Source organism: Simochromis diagramma, unplaced genomic scaffold, assembly GCF_900408965.1.
Source record: "Simochromis diagramma unplaced genomic scaffold, fSimDia1.1 OVJJ01000617.1, whole genome shotgun sequence".
Classification (NCBI taxonomy): domain Eukaryota; kingdom Metazoa; phylum Chordata; class Actinopteri; order Cichliformes; family Cichlidae; genus Simochromis; species Simochromis diagramma.
In genome coordinates, this window is record NW_024386953.1 from 1,461,296 (window position 1) to 1,482,449 (window position 21,154).

The following is a 21,154-nucleotide window of genomic DNA, read 5'->3' on the forward strand; positions in this document are numbered from 1 at the left end:
TAACTCAGTTCTGTTTTTTATCATCATATAATCTGTGTGCTGTACAATCACTGCACGCTGAAAACATAACAGCTCAAGATTAATGATGATCAAGATTAACCATGTCCATGATGAGTAAACTCACCACGAAATCTTTCCTATTATTATTATTATTATTATTATTATTGCCACTGTTTAGTTAGTGTAGATCATGGTCACAATGTAATAAAACGATACTAACAAACGTTCTTCAGATAAACAGTGAAATCTCACATGTGACATGATGTGAAGATTCAACAAAGAACATTTACAGCTTTCTGTGTCAAACGATGAAAACACAGGTGAGAATGTGCTGAAGAATGGACGCACACACACACACACACACACACACACACACACACACACACACACTCACAGACACACACACACACACACACACAGACACACACACACACACACACACACACACACACACACACACACACGGGGGTTGCTATGATCTGAAACACACAGAGAATGAAGCCGTGAGGAAGCTGCACGTACCCCCTGTAGACTCTGAGCAGCAGCAGCAGAAAAAGAAACAAAGAACATTAAGAGTAAGAGAAGCAAAACACAGGCAGGGCTGGGAAAGCGAGCCAATCCTATGTACAAGAGTTATTTATGGCTAAAATCTCAAAGTCATAAATGACCATAAATCAACCGTACCAAACATTAGTGCAGTCCTCATGAAAAATTTCAAAATAAATGACTTGAATAGCCTTTCTTTAACATTGAACACACTCTCAGTTATAAAGCATACATACAATAATATGTAACAGACATAGAACAAGACAAATGTATTTAGATTTTTTGAACCCATCACAGGTCGTTGCTTATTGGCTGGCATCTTCACCATCCCCTCTGAAGCGTCCTATATACATCCTGCAGGGTGACCCACAGAGTGAAGGCTAGGTGAGTGTGCTTTAACCTTTAACCCTGAAATATGGGAATTGTGCTCCAGACGAAACAGGAATCTAAATTAAAGCTGGCTGCAGAAAGTGTCACCCTTATGGGGGAGCTCAAATATGAATTTTCACTGTGACGTCTTCTACTTGGTGGAACACCTTAACACTCGGCAGGATGTACTCAGCCCATGTACTTACTTTTCCAGCAGAGCCAGGGCAGTGGCTGGATTTACTCTCAGGTATTTGGATGTTGGCTGGCCATAGTCTGCCAAGTAAGTTGACCAGTCCCACACCATGAAGAGGTCCAGGAGCTACAAGACACAGAAACGTATTCAGTGTATCCTCAGAGTGCACGTGAAGATGGACGAGGAAGAATTTCAACAGCAACAGATGCCACACTTGCCAACCTTGAGACCTCAGAATTAGGGAGACATTCAAAAGGGCTTCTGGAGGGCGGGGTACATATACATACATACAGTGGAGCAAAAAAGTATTTAGTCAGCCACCGATTGTGCAAGTTCCCCCACTTAAAATGATGACAGAGGTCAGTAATTTGCACCAGAGGTACACTTCAACTGTGAGAGACAGAATGTGAAAAGAAAATCCATGAATTCACATGGTAGGATTTGTAAAGAATTTATTCGTAAATCAGGGTGGAAAATAAGTATTTGGTCACCTCAAACAAGGAAAATCTCTGGCTCTCACAGACCTGTAACGTCTTCTGTAAGAAGCTTTTCTGTCCCCCACTCGTTACCTGTATGAATGGCACCTGTTTGAACTCATCATCTGTATAAAAGACACCTGTCCACAGCCTCAAACAGTCAGACTCCAAACTCCGCCATGGCCAAGACCAAAGAGCTTTCGAAGGACACCAGGAAAAGTATTGTAGACCTGCACCAGACTGGGAAGAGTGAATCTACAATAGGCAAGCAGCTTGGTGTGAAAAAATCAACTGTGGGAGCAATCAACAGAAAATGGAAGACATACAAGACCACTGATAATCTCCCTCGATCTGGGGCTCCACGCAAGATCTCATCCCGTGGGGTCAAAATGATCATGAGAACGGTGAGCAAAGATCCCAGAACCACACGGGGGGACCTGGTGAATGACCTGCAGAGAGCTGGGACCAAAGTAACAAAGGTCACCATCAGTAACACACTACAACGGCAGGGAATCAAATCCCGCAGTGCCAGACGTGTTCCGCTGCTGAAGCCAGTGCATGTCCAGGCCCGTCTGAAGTTTGCCAGAGAGCACATGGATGATACAGCAGAGGGTTGGGAGAATGTCATGTGGTCAGATGAAACCAAAGTAGAACTTTTTGGTATAAACTCAACTCGTCGTGTTTGGAGGAAGCAGAATACTGAGTTGCATCCCAAGAACACCATACCTACTGTGAAGCATGGGGGTGGAAACATCATGCTATGGGGCTGTTTTTCTGCCAAGGGGACAGGACGACTGATCCGTGTTAAGGACAGAATGAATGGGGCCATGTATCGTGAGATTTTGAGCCAAAACCTCCTTCCATCAGTGAGAACTTTGAAGATGAAACGAGGCTGGGTCTTCCAACATGACAATGATCCAAAACGCACCGCCCGGGCAACAAAGGAGTGGCTCCGTAAGAAGCATTTGAAAGTCCTGGAGTGGCCTAGCCAGTCTCCAGACCTCAACCCCATAGAAAATCTGTGGCGGGAGTTGAAAGTCCGTGTTGCTCGGCGACAGCCCCAAAACATCACTGCTCTCGAGAAGATCTGCATGGAGGAATGGGCCAAAATACCAGCTACTGTGTGTGCAAACCTGGTAAAGACCTATAGTAAACGTTTGACCTCTGTTATTGCCAACAAAGGTTATGTTACAAAGTATTGAGTTGTATTTTTGTTATTGACCAAATACTTATTTTCCACCCTGATTTACGAATAAATTCTTTACAAATCCTACCATGTGAATTCATGGATTTTTTTTTCACATTCTGTCTCTCACAGTTGAAGTGTACCTCTGGTGCAAATTACTGACCTCTGTCATCATTTTAGGTGGGGGAACTTGCACAATCGGTGGCTGACTAAATACTTTTTTGCCCCACTGTATATATATATATATACAAAAAACTTGAATTTTACAGTGTTGATTTATCAGATAAAATAAGTTAAATGACACCGTTATTATTGGCTGGCCGGAAACAGCGGGGGTGTCCAAATTCAGAGGCTGCATCCACCTGAGGACCCGGCCTTCGCGGTCTAAGTGGGCGGGTCCTCCGAAAGCCGGATAGGCCAGAAGTGAGCGACTGTGACGGTCTAGCCTTCAGAATTACGTCACGAGCTCTCTCGGGGGAGTGAAACTCTGCCGTCTGCTCCTCGTTGTCTAAAATATAACCAGATGCTGGCATAAACTCTCGACCGTCTCACACTTTGTTTAATCAGTTTTCTGTTTGACGTTTATTCAGCTGTGTGAAAACCCCGGAGGAACCCACCCGAGGGATTAATAACGTTTTATTTAATCTAATCTAATAACTTTAATCTCAGCCAAACCGATTTACTCACGAACCAATAAAACACTGAAAAAGGCCAAACAACAACATGTTTAAGTTATTTAAGTGACTTATATATCATGTTTAACCCGAGTAGCCAAAGACTGCGGGGGTTTGAGAACGATGTGCTGGGGGTTCGCTGTTTTCGCCGGCTCAGATATTTGAAGTTTACACAGCTACATTCTCACCTGAAAATGTGTTAAAAGTGTATTTTGTGACTCACAAAGAGTAATAAGAGTAATATTAAAACTAAGTGGCTGCTGCCATTGTTGGAAACTGGGCCGAGCTATGAATTCTGGGATATGGTTTTTCAATTTTGTTGTCCGGGTGGAAAATCGGGAGAAATTCAGGAGAATGGTGGCTCCAGGAGATTTTCGGGAGGAGCACTGAAATTCGGGATTCTCCTGGAAAAATCGTGAGGGTTGGCATGTATGACAGATGCATCGACTAACTTTTCCAATAATCACGTAATTCAGAGAGGCGTTTCTCTTACAGTTCATTTTAGCTGAGTGCAGAAACCCGACTCATTTTACCAGCCAACAACAAATCATGAAGCTAGTGCTACATAATTACAGATAGTAAAAGGTATAAATCAAAGTATGTTACTATTTTGCACTGCTAGACAACTTGTGCTAATAAGTGTTGGTTATTGCAGATTACACTGTTGTCATAGTCTGAGACACAACACCAACTGTTTACTGATTTTCTTGCTGTGATAATGCAACTTGCATTTTAGATAGATTTATATTCAAGTCTTGAATCTAATGTGCTGACAACAGGTCCAGTGGTACAGCACAGCCTTTTGTTGTTGGCTGACGTACATCAGAAGTGTTACTAAAAGTCAGAGACCAACATGTTTTTTCTGTGAAAGGAAACATGCAGTAGGATTTAACCGTTTCTAGCTGGCTAATGTTTTTGGCTACACGACTGTCGTGTTTCTATAGAGGCTCCTTCCCTGACTCGCACAGTCTGCATGTTACAGTCCAACATATTAAACCTGTAAGTCATGACGAGCGTTACTAATTGTGTTGTGACCTGCGGTGAAGACTAGAAAATGTCATATAAACCTCTATAACTGCATTCTAGCAACTTGCAGCTCTTTCTCTGGTATAATTAGGCAAAAAATCTCTCCCCCATTTCCCCCTTTTCTCTTCTCTCTATTGCTTTTGCGTTTGTTTCTTCCTTTTGATTACACTGAGCAGTTTTCTCCAAGTTTAACCAAACAGCATCAAGCACCACCCTTTACTATTGAGGACTGCGTCTCCTGGGTCGCTGCACCACTCTGACAGATACAGTCGATTAAGGAGAGAGAAGAAAGGAGTAAGAAGACTTCTTCATGATGTTAAGTGTGAACATTTTAAATGACCCCACCATGACCTCTGTTTAACCAGATGGAGATGACTCCCCTGCCCCACACAGACACAGTGTATGCTAATGTCATAGGGTGAAACCGCTGGGTATTTCGGTCATGTTGAAAAAGAACAGTGCAAGAACAGCTTAGTGATAATAGCATTATTCTACTGACTGACAGACTCCAACTTACAGAGTGAGGCTTAGCAGCGATGCCATTATTCTCACCTGGAACCAAGTAACGAGTTCTGAGAAGCCACAGTTTGCTATCTGAGCCCTCCAGTACAGGACTCAAAACCTCTACTTTATGTTTTTAAGGTCTGTTGTGAACAGGATCCCGACTCCTTGACTTTGACCACTGGTTTGAACAGCTGTGTGCACACAGTTTGCCTGTGGATGGTTCCTGTGCTTTCATTAAAACCTAAAGACTGAATTCAAGTCAAATGATAAGAATGGGTATTTTTCCTTTAACATGACAAGTATTTTCAATTCAGTTCTACTTAATTTATATATTGCAAATCACAACAGCTGCTGCCTCAAGGCAATTTATATTGTATGGTAAAGGCCTGCAATTTTAGAGAGGAAACCCCCCAAATCACTCAACCCCCTGTGAGCAAACACTTGGCAACTGTAGGGAGGAAAAACTCCATTTAACAAGAAGAAACCTGCAGCAGAACCAGGCTCACCTGGGGGTGAGGGAAGAGATGAAGAGAGCAGAGGACCAAAGACAAATGTGGGAAAGAGACAGAATTTGAAATTCTCCTTCTGGATTTTGAGAATTATCAGGAAGCCAGCGAAGAGAAGCTAATATGGGAGAAGCGTCTCCTACTTCCTGTCAGCACTCTCGCTGCCACAGTCAGACTCGTACACAGTGAGGATGTAACACTGTTAACAAAATAACTGAGGGAATAAAGTTTAGGTAGCTGCTGTGTATTGTTTTAGGCAGATGCCACTGAAGAAGACAACAGCAGAGGAATCAGCTGAAAACACTGTTTACAGAAATACTAGTGTAAAAACGTCCTATAGTGAAATGTATTCATCACTGCAGTGTAGCTGATTACTGTAAACTTAAATGTTAGTAAGAAATGTTTAGACAATCTGCTACAGAGATGTGTTCAAAATCATCATCCTTGACTGCATTCAAGGGCACGTAACGCATATGACCAGCAAGGCGGTGCAGGTCTGACCCTACAGACAGTGAAGGCGGTCCGGGGGTGTAGCTCGTTTGGGTCATCTTTTCCCCTTTGGAAGAAGGGTCACTAAAAACCAACAGAAACTCAGAGAATGAGAACCATATGAATCTTATGCTATGACAGTCCCCACATCTCAATTCACCTGAACATCTACGGGAGAGTTTGGCCTGGTGTTAGCAGCACTCCACACCACCATCACTGAATCCATGGCAACAACTTATTTAAACTTCACCAGCAGCATGTTTGGCACAGCACTTAGTTTGTTAGCCTGATGTCTGTGGTTCTATTGCTGATAACACCTAACAGACGGCAAAGTCTCAGCCCATCATCCTCTTTTAGATAATCAGGCTTGTTAATAATTTGCCCGTTCATAGCAAGAAGGCTGTGCAGACAAAAAGAAATCGTTCCATCAAGTGTGCCTTCTTGAACACACACACACACACACACACACACTCTGACGGTGATAGGATAATGATCTAAAAAGCAGCTAATGCCCCAAAAAAGTAAAAGGATGACCTCTGTGTAACCCCAGCCTGTGGGCGCCTCCTAACCCTGTCACCTCAGGCTAGGATTAACCAAGCAGCCTGTATAAAGAGGGAGATGGACACATCTTGTCAAATGAGGGGCAGGAAACTAAGCTGTGCTCAAGAACAGATCCAGGCAGGGCACCAGCTACCCTCAGGGACACCTGACCTGTTACCCTGTGGATGGAGTGTCATCATGACAGTAACCTATCATATTTGAAAAAATGAAGGTAATGGGGGATAAAGATAATCCCTAAGAACAGCTTTGTGTTCTATGCCTGTAAGCTACTACGAGCAGACACAGGATGCCTTAGATGGGTGGCCGGTCTATCACAGAGCTAACATCGACAGCAAGTTTAGAATTACCAGTTAACCCTACAAGTACATCTCTGCAGTATGGGAGGAAGCTGTAGCAGCTGGGAGAACATGCTCCATCATACTGCAGGTTAGAACCCACAGTACAGTAACCACTGTACCATAGTGCCATCTTTGTGTATTTTATCGTGCTTTTATGTTCAGGTAACCAACAGTTAGAGTAACTAGAAGATTAGCAATGTACCAGTCACACACAGTCTACATAACTAGTAGAAAATGTGCTTCATCTCCTTCTTCAAGTATTTAACAAACATATGCTTCATATACATAAGCAACACTGTGTTGGTGCTTTTTCCCAGCATGACTACTGCTGCTCGCTGATACTCACCTCTCTCTAACCTAGCATCATCACATCACCTTTATTCTCATCAGTATCAGTACAGTCCTTCTCCACTCCTCAGACATCCTCTCACTCTCCAAGATCGCGTTAAACTATCTGGTTAAAAAGTCCTCCGTCCTCATTCCTAGACATCTCCACACCTCCACAGGTATGTCATCTGGGCCAATCACATTTCTCCTCTTCATCCTCTTCAAAGCTGCCTTCACTTCCTACTTCCTAATCCTCTGGACTTCCTGATTCACTGACACTCCTCCATCTGTCCTCTCTCTCTCCCTACATCTTCTCAACACACTTTCTTTACTTGACAGTAAATTTCCACCCCTGTCTTTAATCACTAACCTGCTGCACATCCTTTCTAGCTCGATGCAGACAATTTCTTTAGAGTCCCAACTCACATACAACTCATTATAAGGTTTCATCGTTGTCTAGCCTCCCAGTACTCCTGTATACTTTCTACATCTCCCTGACTAACTTATTCTTAACTTCTTCCTTTAAATAATTTCTGTAACTGCTCGTTCTACTACCAAGTCTCTTTCCTCTCTGCTACCAAGCACCTTCTTGGCAGTTCGCCTCACCGTTTCAGCTGTACTTTCTCTCAGCTCCTCCTTGAACTCTTTGCAACGTTCTCCCTTCTTCAGCTTTCTCCACTGAATCTTTGCCTCCGTCTTCACTCACTTCCTCTTCTTGACTTACAAAATCCTCCCACAGACTCCACTGCCACCACATTCAGTCTCCTCTCACTTTCAGATTTTACCTTCTGTATAAGACGTAGTCCCCCAGTGTTCACCTTCCTCCACCCTTATTCATCATTCTGTGCTCCTCCCTCTTTTTAAATACATGTTCACCGTGGTCATTTCCATCCTTTTTGTAAAATCCACCAACATCTGTCCATCTGCATTTCTCTCCACCATGCCTACCCAACATGCATTGCCCCAATTCTTTTCCTTTGTCTTTGCGTTTGTGCTTCTTTCTGGTTTAAGGCTTAGTAATAAAAGTTTACCTGTCGTAGATCGATGAAGGCCAGCTGAAGAGTGTCTCCTTGAAACCCAGGCACTGGTTCTGAGCTGGCAAACACTGAGAAGTTACAAAGACAACATCACAAAACAGTCGACTCAAAGCTGGAGTTTCAGGTCTGTTTCTTACTATACAAGCACACACTGGACATTTGGAGGTCTGTGGTCATTCAGCTAAATGCTGGATTTAGTTATGCAAGAAATAAGAATCATTTTTGTTGTAAATGAGACATTTATATGTGAACCAGTGGAGGCAACACATGCTGGTCAGCACAAAGATTCTGCACTTCTTTGGAAGAAATCACACCAGCAGTATCACACAAGAGCAGAACTGAAATGTTATATTACACTCTGGGTGATTTGTTTTACTGAAACCAATGTATCGTTTATATAAACATTCATGTAAACTGTTTTACAAATAGCAATGTGAAGTGGCTGAACTTTAGTCATCGAGGTATTTTAGGACTATCTATCTGTGTAAGCAAAACAGGCATTACTGCAAGTCCATGCTGCTTTGTAAAGCATTACACATAAAACGTCACTGTCCTTAAACGTAATGCAGTAATTCGTTATAGTACTCATTAAATTACTTTCATGTTACCCTGTAAATTTAATTGAAACGCACTGTCACACAGGGCTGTGCGATATGACCAGAATCTCATATCCTGATATAAGACATCTATCGTCCGATAACGATATAAATCACAAAAATGTAACATTTTCTGTAAAGTCTGTGAATCTCGGGCAGCTCGACTTGCGTGAAGTGTTTCCTGCTGGGCGTCATGTAGCTGGAGTCGAGTGTTTTAACCGATGCATGAAACGGTACATTTTTAGACATAAGTTGTAACGGCGCCGTTTTCTTTGTGAGTATTTATTACACGGCGTGCTGCGGGGGAAAACCTGTTCTAACGTTTGAGTCTAAGGTTTATTTTTTAGCACCTGTCTTCTCTTTTTTACTTCTCATCCGTAAATAATCTGCTCTTTCACGTGATTCAGTTTATTTTGATAAGTCTCAACAGGATCTTGAGCTTTATTCTGAAAGGTTTATGTGGAACATAAACAAGCGGACACACGATGGTGTTACCGTCGTTGTTGCTAACAACAACGCATAAAAACAGGCGCTTGTCCGTCCGTAGTGTGGTTTTATTAAATATAAGAGAAAGAGAGAACTTTAAGAAATGAATATAGCCACTACAGTGACCATCAGAACCATGAAAAAATATTGCTGTAAACAGTTTATTTTGCGACACCACGAAACAAACGATAGCATAAAATGAAACGATGGACGTTTTTATATCGTCATCAGATATATATCGTTATATCGAGCAGCCCTACTGTCACATAACTACCAGTTAACAATATAAACACATATCTCTGTCCTAATGAAGATGCAGCCTCCATGCTGTCTGTGCAGAGGTTTTGTTATTAGTATTATGCTCTTGTTTCTGCAGCGGAAGTAGTTTTCACTTCACCATCACACTCTGGTCGCTGTAATCATTTCCATACATCCACTCCTCACAAGCTGCAGACTGCTGCTGCATGCATGTGTGAGTGCACACAAAGAAGAAGGAGCATTTGCTCGTTTTCTTTTCATCCACCTGACGTGCAGGTAACTACAAAACCTCTGTAATGTGATTAACAACATAATTGCAACTGTAATGTCACTACTGAATTTAGTACAATATCGTGTTACATTACCATGTTGCTGAAAAATGTCTTGTGATTACAGTAATGTGTTACTTTGGAACACATTACACCCAACAGTGTTTGTAAGAATCATCATCTGACAAGTGATAAGATGAATTTACATTAAATGCCTTTGCGTTTCAGTATTTTTCTTAGTTTCAATAGAATGTTATTGTATCTTATCTATATTAAAAGAAAACAAATGTTTCAACATTACAATTCTTTATACTCACATTCACACTGAATAACATCTAAGTTGAACTGCTGAATGGCCCCCATACTGATCTGTTTGAGTTCCGTGTCCAACAGCATCTGCATCAGTGATGTGGACAGATGCTTGCAGGCTGACATACAAGCTGTCTGGGCCACTTTTCCCTGCACAGGGAGAGATTCAGGGAGAAGGAAGGCACAGACAAGAAGCAAGAGGAGAGATGAAGGATGGAAAGATTAGGATGGGGACAGAGTTGGTAGAGGATGAGGATGAGAGGAGGGGAAAGCGACAGAATGAAGTCATTTGATGGGGTGAACATTTTATAAAGAGAGAACGGGCAGTATTTGAGTTTTAAAAATATGTAGCAAGGCCAGGATGGGAAAAAGAAGGTGAATAATAACAGATTGAGATAAACAGTTGGGGTAAAAAGTTGAAAGAGAAGGAGGAGGAGGGTATGAGAAAAGAGGATATAGGAGTAATACAGAAATGGGGAATAAAGAGCAAGAAGGGCAAGGGATAATTCCATGTTAGTGTTGTCTCAAATTCTTCATGAACAGGTATAAATATAGTACTGTGCAAAAGTCTTGAGTCACCACTATGTTCTGTATTTGCTAGAAAAATGGAAAAAGTGCAATGATTTATTGAAATGTTTACAGGTTATGTAAACATGAAAAAGTTAAATGAAAAATTAAAAAGTCACACACATTTGTCACACACACGGTGTTTCAGATCATCAAACTAATTTTAACAATGAACAGAGATGAACCAAGTAAATCCAAGATGCAGTTGTAATATTATTAAATAATTAGTAGCCATTAATTATATATATATAAAGTTTGTAGCATGCGTGCTTGTTGTTTTTGTTTGCTTCCACTTGTCTTTGCACTAGGATGATGTCGGCGTAAATGTGCAGTCATATTCGTTGTGTTCCCCACTAGTGCTGTCAGCGTTAATCTCGTTAAAATGATGCTAACGCCATAATGCCGCAAATCTCCGTTAGCAAGTTACCGCGGATCGCCCCGTGCGTGGGGCTGGACGGCGTCAACAAGTTAACAAGCTAACTGCGCTAACGCACTAGTTCCCACCAATTGAGCATTGCGTGGCACATCCGACATACTGTTTTACTTTAGTCCATGACGCGCTTACCATCAGGGTCATACGTCACATGAAAACCAAAATAGTTCCAAACGCCAGATCTGAATGAGGGTGGGGGAGGTTCAGTTTCGGGTAGTGTTCAGGCAGTTGCCATGTTGCAACGAGCTTAGCTTCTGTCTCGCTAGCTTGCGCTGTGCTCAGTGGATCTGCACTCGACAGTGCAGCCTAGGCGGAGTAGTCGAACGCAGATCCACTGAGTTCTCAACACAGACAGCATCGACAGAAGAAAAGTTGATAAAATAAATGAAAAATTTTGTATTGTTCGATACATATGCGTACCGAACCGAAAGCACTGTATCGAACGGTTCAATATTGATATGAGTATCGTTGCACCCCTAATATACATATATACATGTATATATTTTCTTCCAATTATCCGGGACCTGTTCACAGGGGGCACTAGCAGCTTAAGCAGATGCCTGAACCACATCAACTGTCTCCTTTCGATGCGGAGGAGTAGCAACTCTACTCTGAGCCCCTCCCGAATTGCCGAGCTCCTGACCCCATCTCTGAGTGAGAAGCCAGCCACCCTTCGAAGAAAGCTGCTTGTGTCCACAATCTTGTTATTTCAGGCTACGTCCACACTGGCTCGGAAAGATTTAAAAACGGCGTTTTCGTCTGAAAACGCTCCGCGTCCACACTAGTGTTTTCAGTCGTTTTCACAGAATTGCGTGTGCACATTGAAACGGCCAAAAACGCTTAAGTTCCAGTCCTGCGCATTTGTGAAATCTATCTGGAAGCTATCTGGAGCATGTACAGACTGTCAAAATTGAGAGCAAACAAAACAACTGCTGTGTAATGACCTTCACTATCTTAGTTTAATTGGTCACATGACTGCATCATATGACTAACATGCGTCATCGTTTTAGAAAGTCTGCATTTTTGCTGTCCACACTGTGACGCAAAAGCACCATTTTCAAATGTATGCGTTTTTGAGAACGTTTTGAAAACGCTGCCCATGAGTGAAAACTCTGTCTCAGTGTGGACAGGAGGCCAAAACGGAGAGAAAACAATGCATTTTCAAACGAAAACGCATTAGTGTGGATTTAGCCTCAGGCACTACCCAGAGCTTGTGACCATAGGTGAGGATAGGGACAAAGATCGATCGTTAAATCAAGAACTTCACTTTTATACTCTCCTGTCTTTTCACCACGGACTGGCGGTCGAGTCTGACTTATTGCCAGCACAGTGAACTAAGCTCTTGCAAAGGTTGTGCAACGGGTCAGACACCTTATACTCCCGATGCCTCTCCCAGAGAATACTCTGAGGGACATGGTCCAGATAAAAACGGCATTGTTCCTCCTGAATCTGAGGTTTGACTAACAGACTCTCCTTTCCAGCACCCTGGGATAGACTTCCCCAGGGAGGCTGACAAGTGTGAGCCCCCATAGAGTTGGAGCACCCTCTGGTACCCCTTGTTCAAATTGGCAACCACCACCCCATCTGTCAATCCAGGTACTGCCCCAGATTTCCATGCAACACTGTAGAGGCGTTTTAACCAAGACAGCCCTACAACATCCAGAGCCTTCAGAATCTCAGGGCTAACCTCAGCCCCCCGAGGGGCCGTGGCACCAAGGAGTTGTTTAACTGCCTCAGTGTTCTAATTATCGGTGATGTATGAGCCATCCCCTGCTTCCACTATGGAAGACGTGTCAGTGGAATTAAAGAGGCCTTCAAAGTTTTCCTTCCACTACTCAACAATGTCCTCAGTTGTAATCAGCAGCACTCCACTTGCAGTATACACAGTGTAGGTAGAGCACCGCTTTCCCCTCCTGAGTTGCCTGACAGTTTGCCAGAATCGCTTCAAGGCAATCTACAAATATTTTTCCATGGCCTCACTGAACTCCGACACCCGTTTTTACTTCAGCCACAGGCTAATCAAGCCTGATAGGAATCCGTCTTTGGCCTGATGGCTCCCTTCACCTCTGGTGTGCACCAGCTGGTTTGGGGTTTACCACGATAGGCACCGACCAGCTTGCAGCCACAGCTCAGTGAAGTGCAGCCTTAGCTGGAGGCGCTGAACATGTTCCCCAGTCCTCCTTAGAATGCTGTTGAAGCTTTGAAGGAGGCAAGAGTTGACCATCTTGCAGACTGGGGCCTCTGCTAGACGTTCCCAGTACACCCTGGGCAATCAGTTGACAGCTCAGTCCCTCTCTTTACCCGAGTGTCCAGAACATACGGCCGCAGATATGATGATCTGATTACCAAGTGGATTATCGACCTGTGGCCTAGGGCAGCAGTCCGCAACCCCCGGGCCACAGACCGGTAACGGCCCGTGAGTCGTTTGGTACTGTGCCACGAGAGTTGAGGCTCGGGTGTGGTTTTCAGGATTTTTAGCGTTATTTTTTTTAAATCATTTTTATTGTTAACTCTGTTTCCATGGATGTTGTGTTATAAATCATCGTTTTTTTTGGTACCCGTACTAGTTTTATTTTGTTGTATTTATCTGTGACACCTCAAAGGCCGGTCCATGAAAATATTGTCGGACATAAACGGGTCCGTGGCACAAAAAAGGTTGGGGACCGCTGGCATAGGATGCCACGTGCACTTATGGGCACCCTTATGTTCGAATATGGTATTCGTTATGTCAACTAACAGAACACCGGTCGGGTTAAGGTGGGACTAGGGCAGGGCAATATGGCCAAAAATATTTATCACGGCATATATTTGAAAATTTGCGATAACAATATAACTGACGATATAATTGACGTGAGACAAAATACTTTACAACTCCACAACTTTATTAGTGCAAAAAACCCCCATCAATGTATTTTCACTTAAACAAGCAGCTGTTTTTTTATGTGCATTAAAGTTATATAAAACTTTAACAGTGCAAATGCAAATTCTTTGCTGACAGTTTAACCAAAAGGCATTTCCAGTGGAAACTGGCCGACATATCCTCAGCATAACCATGTATAATATCCACAAAACTTAAAAAGAGGTTATACACACACAATACGGTAATATTATGTTGAAGCATGGTACGTATCACTCCGCGAGGCTCCGCCTACGATAGCCGTAATGCTCCGACAATCCATCAAGCGGTGCGGCTTCATAGCTTAGCAAAGTCGTACTGAAACATTTTTTGACAGATTTTATTTTTATGTACCACATAAAATCGGTTCAGTAATAACGACGGCCCGCTTGCATGCTCTACCAAAAATAGTGCTTTGTTGTGTATCTGACGGACGACAGCCAAACCAGTTCCACACCACTGAAGTTGCAGCATTTTTACAAACTAATTCTGGTTCATCTGTTTCACTCAACGATCCGCTTTCACCCTTCTCATTCTCCGTCGCTGCCATGCTTTTTCTGCCATGTGCGTATGAAAACAAAGGCACTGCACATGCGCGTTTTATCCATATTCTATTGCCATATTTCATTTTCTTATCGTTGCCTAACATTATACCGGTATTACCGTGAACGGTATGATATGGGCCAGCCCTAGGTGGGAGAGCCCGTTTCTCCCAATCACACCCTATCAGGTCTCACTGTTGTTGTCGTGTTGCTCATGTGGAGAGAGTCCCCGGGTGGAGTATCTCAAGCTCCTCACCCAGGGACTCCGAGAAGGAGGGTGGTCCCATGTCCCTTGATGTTGTACTCATAAGAGTCTTCTGAATCGCTCTTGACTGGTCCCACACCCAGGACCAATTTGTAGGAAGAATGTACCATCGGATCCCTAGGACACACGAGCAACTCCACCACAATTAGGTAGTGATTCACGGAGGGGATATAAATGTAAAGTTTACAATAAATGAACATCGATAGTAAGTTGTTAACTGTATAAAATAGTGCATTTCACAATATCTTTTACAATATATGTGAATAGCACATGAAGTGATTAATTACCACTCCATCATGGACATCTTGCGGCCCTCCCAGTATACTTTTAGACTGTGTTATCATCGATGGATCTGCTATGCTGGCCAGCAAGCCCACTCGGTCTTACCAGTTGAGTGCCCTGTATGGAGCTGGAAGCGGGTCTCTGGAGGAGGTGTGGATTATAGCAATCTTCGCCGGCTGGGATGGCATTGGTATTGTTGTATGGACTGGATATTTGCATCACGGACATTAATGATGCTGGGATTTCGGACCATTTCCCAGTTATGTTTGATGTTCAGTTATGCAATATGGAACTGAACTCTGAGGGTCCACTGAGCCTATCGCGTATGATTAATCCTGAGGTTGTTACCCATTTCTCTGCGGCCTTTGCTAACTCTGTCTGTTACGATGACATCAGTAATGCACCTCTCTTGGTTGATGGCCTAGTCAACTCTTTCATTTCTAGATGCTCTTCAACTTTGGACACTGTGGCTCCAGTAAAGACTAAACGCCCTAAAACCTCTCGCCAACTCTGGCTAAACGAATCCACCCTCACTCTTAGGCGTGAATGTCGTCGAGCTGAGAGGAGATGGAAAAAAGATCAACTTCAGGTGTCCCTTGACATCCTGCATATGAGCCGATCTAAATTTCAGAAGGCTGCCAAATTGGCAAAAACTTATTTTTTGTCGAACATCATTGCAACTAATTGTCACAATCATCGAGTTCTGTTCAAAATCTTTAACTCAGTGGTTAATCCCTGCTCTGATGTTTCGATGGGTGCCTCCCCGGCCCTCTGCGAAAAATTTCTAAATCATTTTATAGATAAAATCTCAGTGTTAAGGGCCCCACATTCTCCGGCAGTAAATCAAGCCCCAGTTTCCGAATGTTCAACGGTTTTTCAACAGTTTGAACCTGTGTCATTCTCGACTTTAAAGGAAATAATTAATAACCTGAGAAACTCAAATTCTTTGCATGACATTATTCCCGCTCGTATCATTAAGGATGCATTGAATACAATCGGGTCCTGTATCTTATTTTTAATGAACTCATCACTGTCATCTGGCTGTGTTCCGACTGTCTTTAAACATGCAGTCGTGCAACCTGTTACCAAGAAAAGCAGCCTTGATCATAACATTCGATCTGATTTCTAAACTCCCTTTCATGTCAAAAATTTTAGAGAAAATAGTGCTTCAGCAACTACAGACCCATTTAGAGATAAACGGTATAAGTGATAAATTTCAGTCTGGATTTAAACCGCGTCACAGCACCGAAACTGCCCTACTAAGAGTTTTCAAAGACCTTCTTCTCATCGCCGACTCTGGGCGCACTGCGGTCTCAGTTCTATTAGATCTGACGTCACCTTTGACACGGTTGACCATGATATTCTTTTGGCAAGGTTAGAACAAGTAGTAGGCCTTAAAGGAAACGTTCTCTCATGGTTTAAATCATATTTCTCTGAGAGGTCGTTCTCTGACATGATGGGAAAATATTCCTCTTCTTCTGCCCCTCTTTGCTGTGGAGTGCCCCAGGGCTCGGTATTGGGTCCTGTGTTGTTCTCCCTGTACATGCTGCCCTTGGGCTCCATTTTTGAAAAACATAATGTCTCTTTTCACTGCTATGCTGATGATATTCAAATCTACCTCCACCTGACTGGGGATGTTTCATCTTCACTACATCCTCTGTTTGATTGTCTGAGGGATGTCAAAGACTGGTTATCACGTAACTCTCTTACTTTAAATGAAAAGAAGACAGAAATTATCATTTTTGATAGAAATATGCCTCTGAGACAACTGACTGGCACACTCAGGCCTGTTGCTAACCACCTCACTGATGCTGTTAGGAATCTTGGAGTTTTCATGGATAGTTCCTTCAAACTAGATAAACAGGTTTCTACTGTGGTAAAAACCAGCTTCCACCAACTACGCCAAATTTCTAAGGCTAAACCTTATATACCACACAAAGATCTGGAGAAACTCATTCATGCATTCATCACTTCAAGACTAGATTATTGTAATTCTCTTTACTTGGGCCTACAATCTTCCCTCCTCCAGCGATTGCAGCTGGTCCAAAATGCCGCAGTACGTCTCTTAACTGGCACCAGAAAGTATGATACTATCACTCCTGTTCTGGCCAACTTACATTGGCTTCCTATTAAATATCGAATTGATTTTAAAATGTTATTGTTTACTTATAAAATCCTAAATAATATGGCACCTGATTACTGATCTCCTCTGTCTGTATAGCCCTCAGAGAGCACTAAGATCATCGGGCCAACTGCTCTTAGTGCAACCTAGGTCTCGGCTGAAGACCAGAGGAGGCCGTGCCTTTGCCATTGCCGCACCCAAATTATGGAATAATCTTCCTCTCGACATTCGCGCATCAGATTCTATTGAATCTTTTAAATCACGTCTAAAAACGTACTTGTTTAACCTGGCATTCGAGGCTAATTAGGGTAATTTACACCTGGCTCTGCATTTAGATTATGTAATTATTTTATATCTGTAATTTATATTTTATTTTGTGATTTTTATCTGTATCATGGTTTTACTGGAAAGCACTTTGGTGTACTTCAGTCTTTAAATGTGCTACATAAATAAATTTGATTTTTTGTTTTGGATTTGATTTGAATATCTGGTACCTGGATTTTGTTTCACATAGGCACCTTGAACAAATTGGAAGTGCTTCATGTTAAATCTCCTTCAAGTGTTAGAAATGCAACTTTGAACGAACTTTGAATTGATCCATAAAGTATAGTACAGCTAGTATAAAACAATCTATTCCCTGGAGTTTAGAAGTTTTATTTATGTAAAGTGTGCCGAGTGTAGCTGCTAGATGTGGCCTCAAAGAAGTTTCCAGGTTCACTATATAAACACTAGTCAGCTGGTGTTCCTGGTTAGCAGTGACTGGCATCAAGTTCAGAGTTACATGTAGTTTACTGTAGCACTGAAAGTGAGGCCAGAACACAACATTTTTACACCTTGCAGATGGGCCTGAATTATGCTCCCTTGCTAACAAACTCACAGACAGCTGCAGAGACCTTAGTTGTTCTTAATTTCCTACCTTCCTCTAAGCAGGCATCCGTACTGAAGGTAATATCCCCCCTGCACTCAGATCCCAGTGGACTCTAATTTCCAACCATTACAACTCTATTTTTAGAGCAGTTTAAAAAACACAATGTAGTTGACCAAAGTTATTTCCAGACAGCAAGAAAATATAAAACAGGTATTAAACAATAATGAAAACTAAATAATAGTAAAACAAAATAAGAATAATAGACAATAAAATAAAACTAGAATAAACAAACTCCACACAGAAAGGCCCTGGCCAGGATGTTGTGAGGCAACAGTGCTAACCACTGTGCCACTGTTTATAAAGCTAACAGGACATTCAACATTCAACAGCAGAGATAAAAATGAAACCTTGGCTTCAAAAGCAAACGGAGTCAAGAAACACACAGAAACAATTTGCATGAAAAAACTGGGATTTCCATGATGTAGTTTTTCTTCTTCTTCAGTCACCTTTTTCACTCACTCACATCTCTCTTCATTTAATTATTAGTTATTATAAATGTCTGGCTCTGTCTTTGTGCTTCCTCCCCTAACCCCAACCGGCTGTGCCGCCCCTCCCTGAGCCTGGTCCTGCTGGAGGTTTCTTCCTGTTAAAGGGAGTTTTTCCCTTCCATTGTTGCCAAGGTAAAGACTGATTGCAGGGTCTTTACTTTACAGTAAAGCATCTTGAGGCATCTGCTGTTGTGATTTGGTGCTGTATAAATAAAGGTGAGCTGAATTGCAGTATTCTGGCCTTAGCTTTCATATGCAGTGGATGTTACTTCATCCTTGGTCTCACAGCTTTCCCGCAGATAAAAGTATCTGTTGCTCAAGTTTGAATGTAATTATGGTCTGTGAATGTTTTCATTAGCAACAGTTCCAGATTGTATATTAAAGATAGCTTTCATGTCTGAAAAGTGAAGCCAAAGCAAAAGTGCTGAGTTGCAGACTTGTCAAGTCTTGAGCCAGTTAGCCTGCAGTGTCCCCCTGTGCCACAGTAAGGTCCGCCTATCCTGTAATGTCCCGTTTCAAAGAGCTAAAATGGAAACAAAATGCTCACAATGGGAATACCTCATAGGTGATGTCATGGTGGCTACATCAATCTTTTATATTCAGTCTATGGCAGAACCACAAGCTTAGAGTTGTGGGACTTCTGAAGGCAAACATTAGCATGCATTGTATCGCCATTCTGCCTGTAGCTTAGCAGCAAAGTGTTATAAATCCAGGCAGGGATACTCACCGACATTGATGCATGATCATTGTTGTTATTCTGAGCAGAGAACCCCCAAACCAACCAAAAATGGAAGAAGGAGAGGGAAAGAGGGAAAGGACAGGAAAAGAAATGTGGCAACAATAAATGGACAGGAGGAGGTAAGTTCAGCTAGAGATATCTTGCATGCTTGACATGTCAAATTAATCAAGGAGTAAAAAATTCAGTTACAAAGCTGTGCATTACAGAAGGTGTGGATGGAGACACAGCAGGAGATAATAAGGAGAAATAGTCGCACATGCAGGTGAGAAGGGCAGGTACAGCCAACAGACCAATCAGGCTGTGAGCTCAAATAACAGTTTCTGATCAAGTCCTTTACACTTTGCTATCTAATGTGCTCCGTTGGGTTGGAGATGATGTCAGTTTGCAAAAACATTGCACAAGCCAGTAACAGCACATCATGCAGAAATCAGCATTGCAACGTGTACATAGCTCAACGTAATATCCACAGTATAAACCTTTTTCAGACAGCACCTACAATCTGATAGAAATGCTATGAGGGCGTAAAAAACAACAGAGTGATGGTGGGAAGTCAGGGAAGGAAAACAAACAAACAAAAATAATCATGCGTTCATATTATCAACAAAAGATCGACCTCACAGCACGCCATACAGCTAGTGTGTGAACAGAAAGGACAACAACAACACAACCCCGCACTGTTCATGTTCCACAGCTCCCAGACAGAGGTGCTGAGCTAACGTGTAGAGGTTGGAGGCGGCTCACACTCACCGGGAGGTGTGTGAACACCTGGAAGGTAGATCGTAGGAAGTTGATCAGGTCCATGAGATACCCTGAGGCGCGGCCGTCAGACTCGGCCATGCCCCATTCGTAGTCTGCTAGCTGAATGAACTCATCGATCTTCTGGTTCAGTTTGGTATAAATCTCTCCCTCTGCAGCATGACGAGCATCCTGGAACAATGTTTTCACAAGATTTAATGGGAGCAAATATTATTGTTCTTCCTACACGCATTCATTTTTGGAATGGAGACACAGAGCTTCAATTTCTGCCACTTCATTAAGTATACCCGTTTAACATCTCATTAATCAGCCAATCACATGGCAGCAACTGAATGTAATCAGGGATGGAAGCAGAGATGAGACAACCTGCTGAAGAACTGAGCATCAGAACGATGAACAAAGGTGTTTTTGAACGTGGCTGGCCTTGTCTCAATAACTGCTGATTTACTGGGATTCTCTTATATCAGTTTCTAGACTAAAAAAGTGAATCGGTTCACCGGATGAAAATGCAAGAAGTCAGAAAAGAATGGCCAGAAAGCTAACAGTAAACTCATCACAACCAAGGTATGAAGAAGGTGACTGCTAAAGGCACAAATCACCTTGAAGGTCGACAGTCCGTAGAGTCTTGTGGTGTGAACTGTTTCTGGGGAGACGTTGGTGATGTTTGTTATGAATTCCTCCAGATACCTGCAGGCCTGCTCCAGGTGGGTGGTATTAATGATGATCTGTACCAGCTACAGAGACAAGGTTACAGTTGTAGCCTGAATCCTGAATGCTTTTCACGACTGTGTGTGTGTGAGCAGTTCTAACCTCGGTCAGTCCTATGTGAGGTTTCTTGATAAGGTTTTGCAGACAACTGCTGAGAGTTCTTGTCAGCAACAGGTTGGTAGATTTTCGCAACATGTCATCAATCTCTGTTGAACTGGACACACAACAAACTTGACAGTTGCAAAGTGAAGAGACGGCAGTCCGGGGAGATTAGATAT

The 21,154-nt window shown here is 42.6% G+C and overlaps 1 protein-coding gene across 8 annotated transcripts in view; it reads right to left on the reverse strand.

The window, feature by feature from the left end:
- exoc6 (exocyst complex component 6) overlaps positions 1 to 21,154 on the reverse strand; it is a 63,638-nt gene that overhangs the window by 7,313 nt on the left and 35,171 nt on the right. For 3 of the 8 annotated variants that reach the window (XM_040038541.1, XM_040038540.1, XM_040038538.1), the window contains exons 17-24: positions 20,979 to 21,090; positions 20,768 to 20,902; positions 20,160 to 20,339; positions 19,401 to 19,430; positions 10,159 to 10,300; positions 8,227 to 8,300; positions 1,122 to 1,234; positions 523 to 534 (exon numbers count right to left, since the gene is read on the reverse strand). In XM_040038541.1, the coding sequence (XP_039894475.1) occupies positions 523 to 534; positions 1,122 to 1,234; positions 8,227 to 8,300; positions 10,159 to 10,300; positions 19,401 to 19,430; positions 20,160 to 20,339; positions 20,768 to 20,902; positions 20,979 to 21,090 (798 nt within the window). Of the gene's footprint in view, positions 1 to 522; positions 535 to 1,117; positions 1,235 to 8,226; positions 8,301 to 10,158; positions 10,301 to 19,400; positions 19,431 to 20,159; positions 20,340 to 20,767; positions 20,903 to 20,978; positions 21,091 to 21,154 lie in introns of those variants that run through there. The other 5 variants (XM_040038544.1, XM_040038543.1, XM_040038542.1 and 2 more) reach the window with 4 other exon arrangements.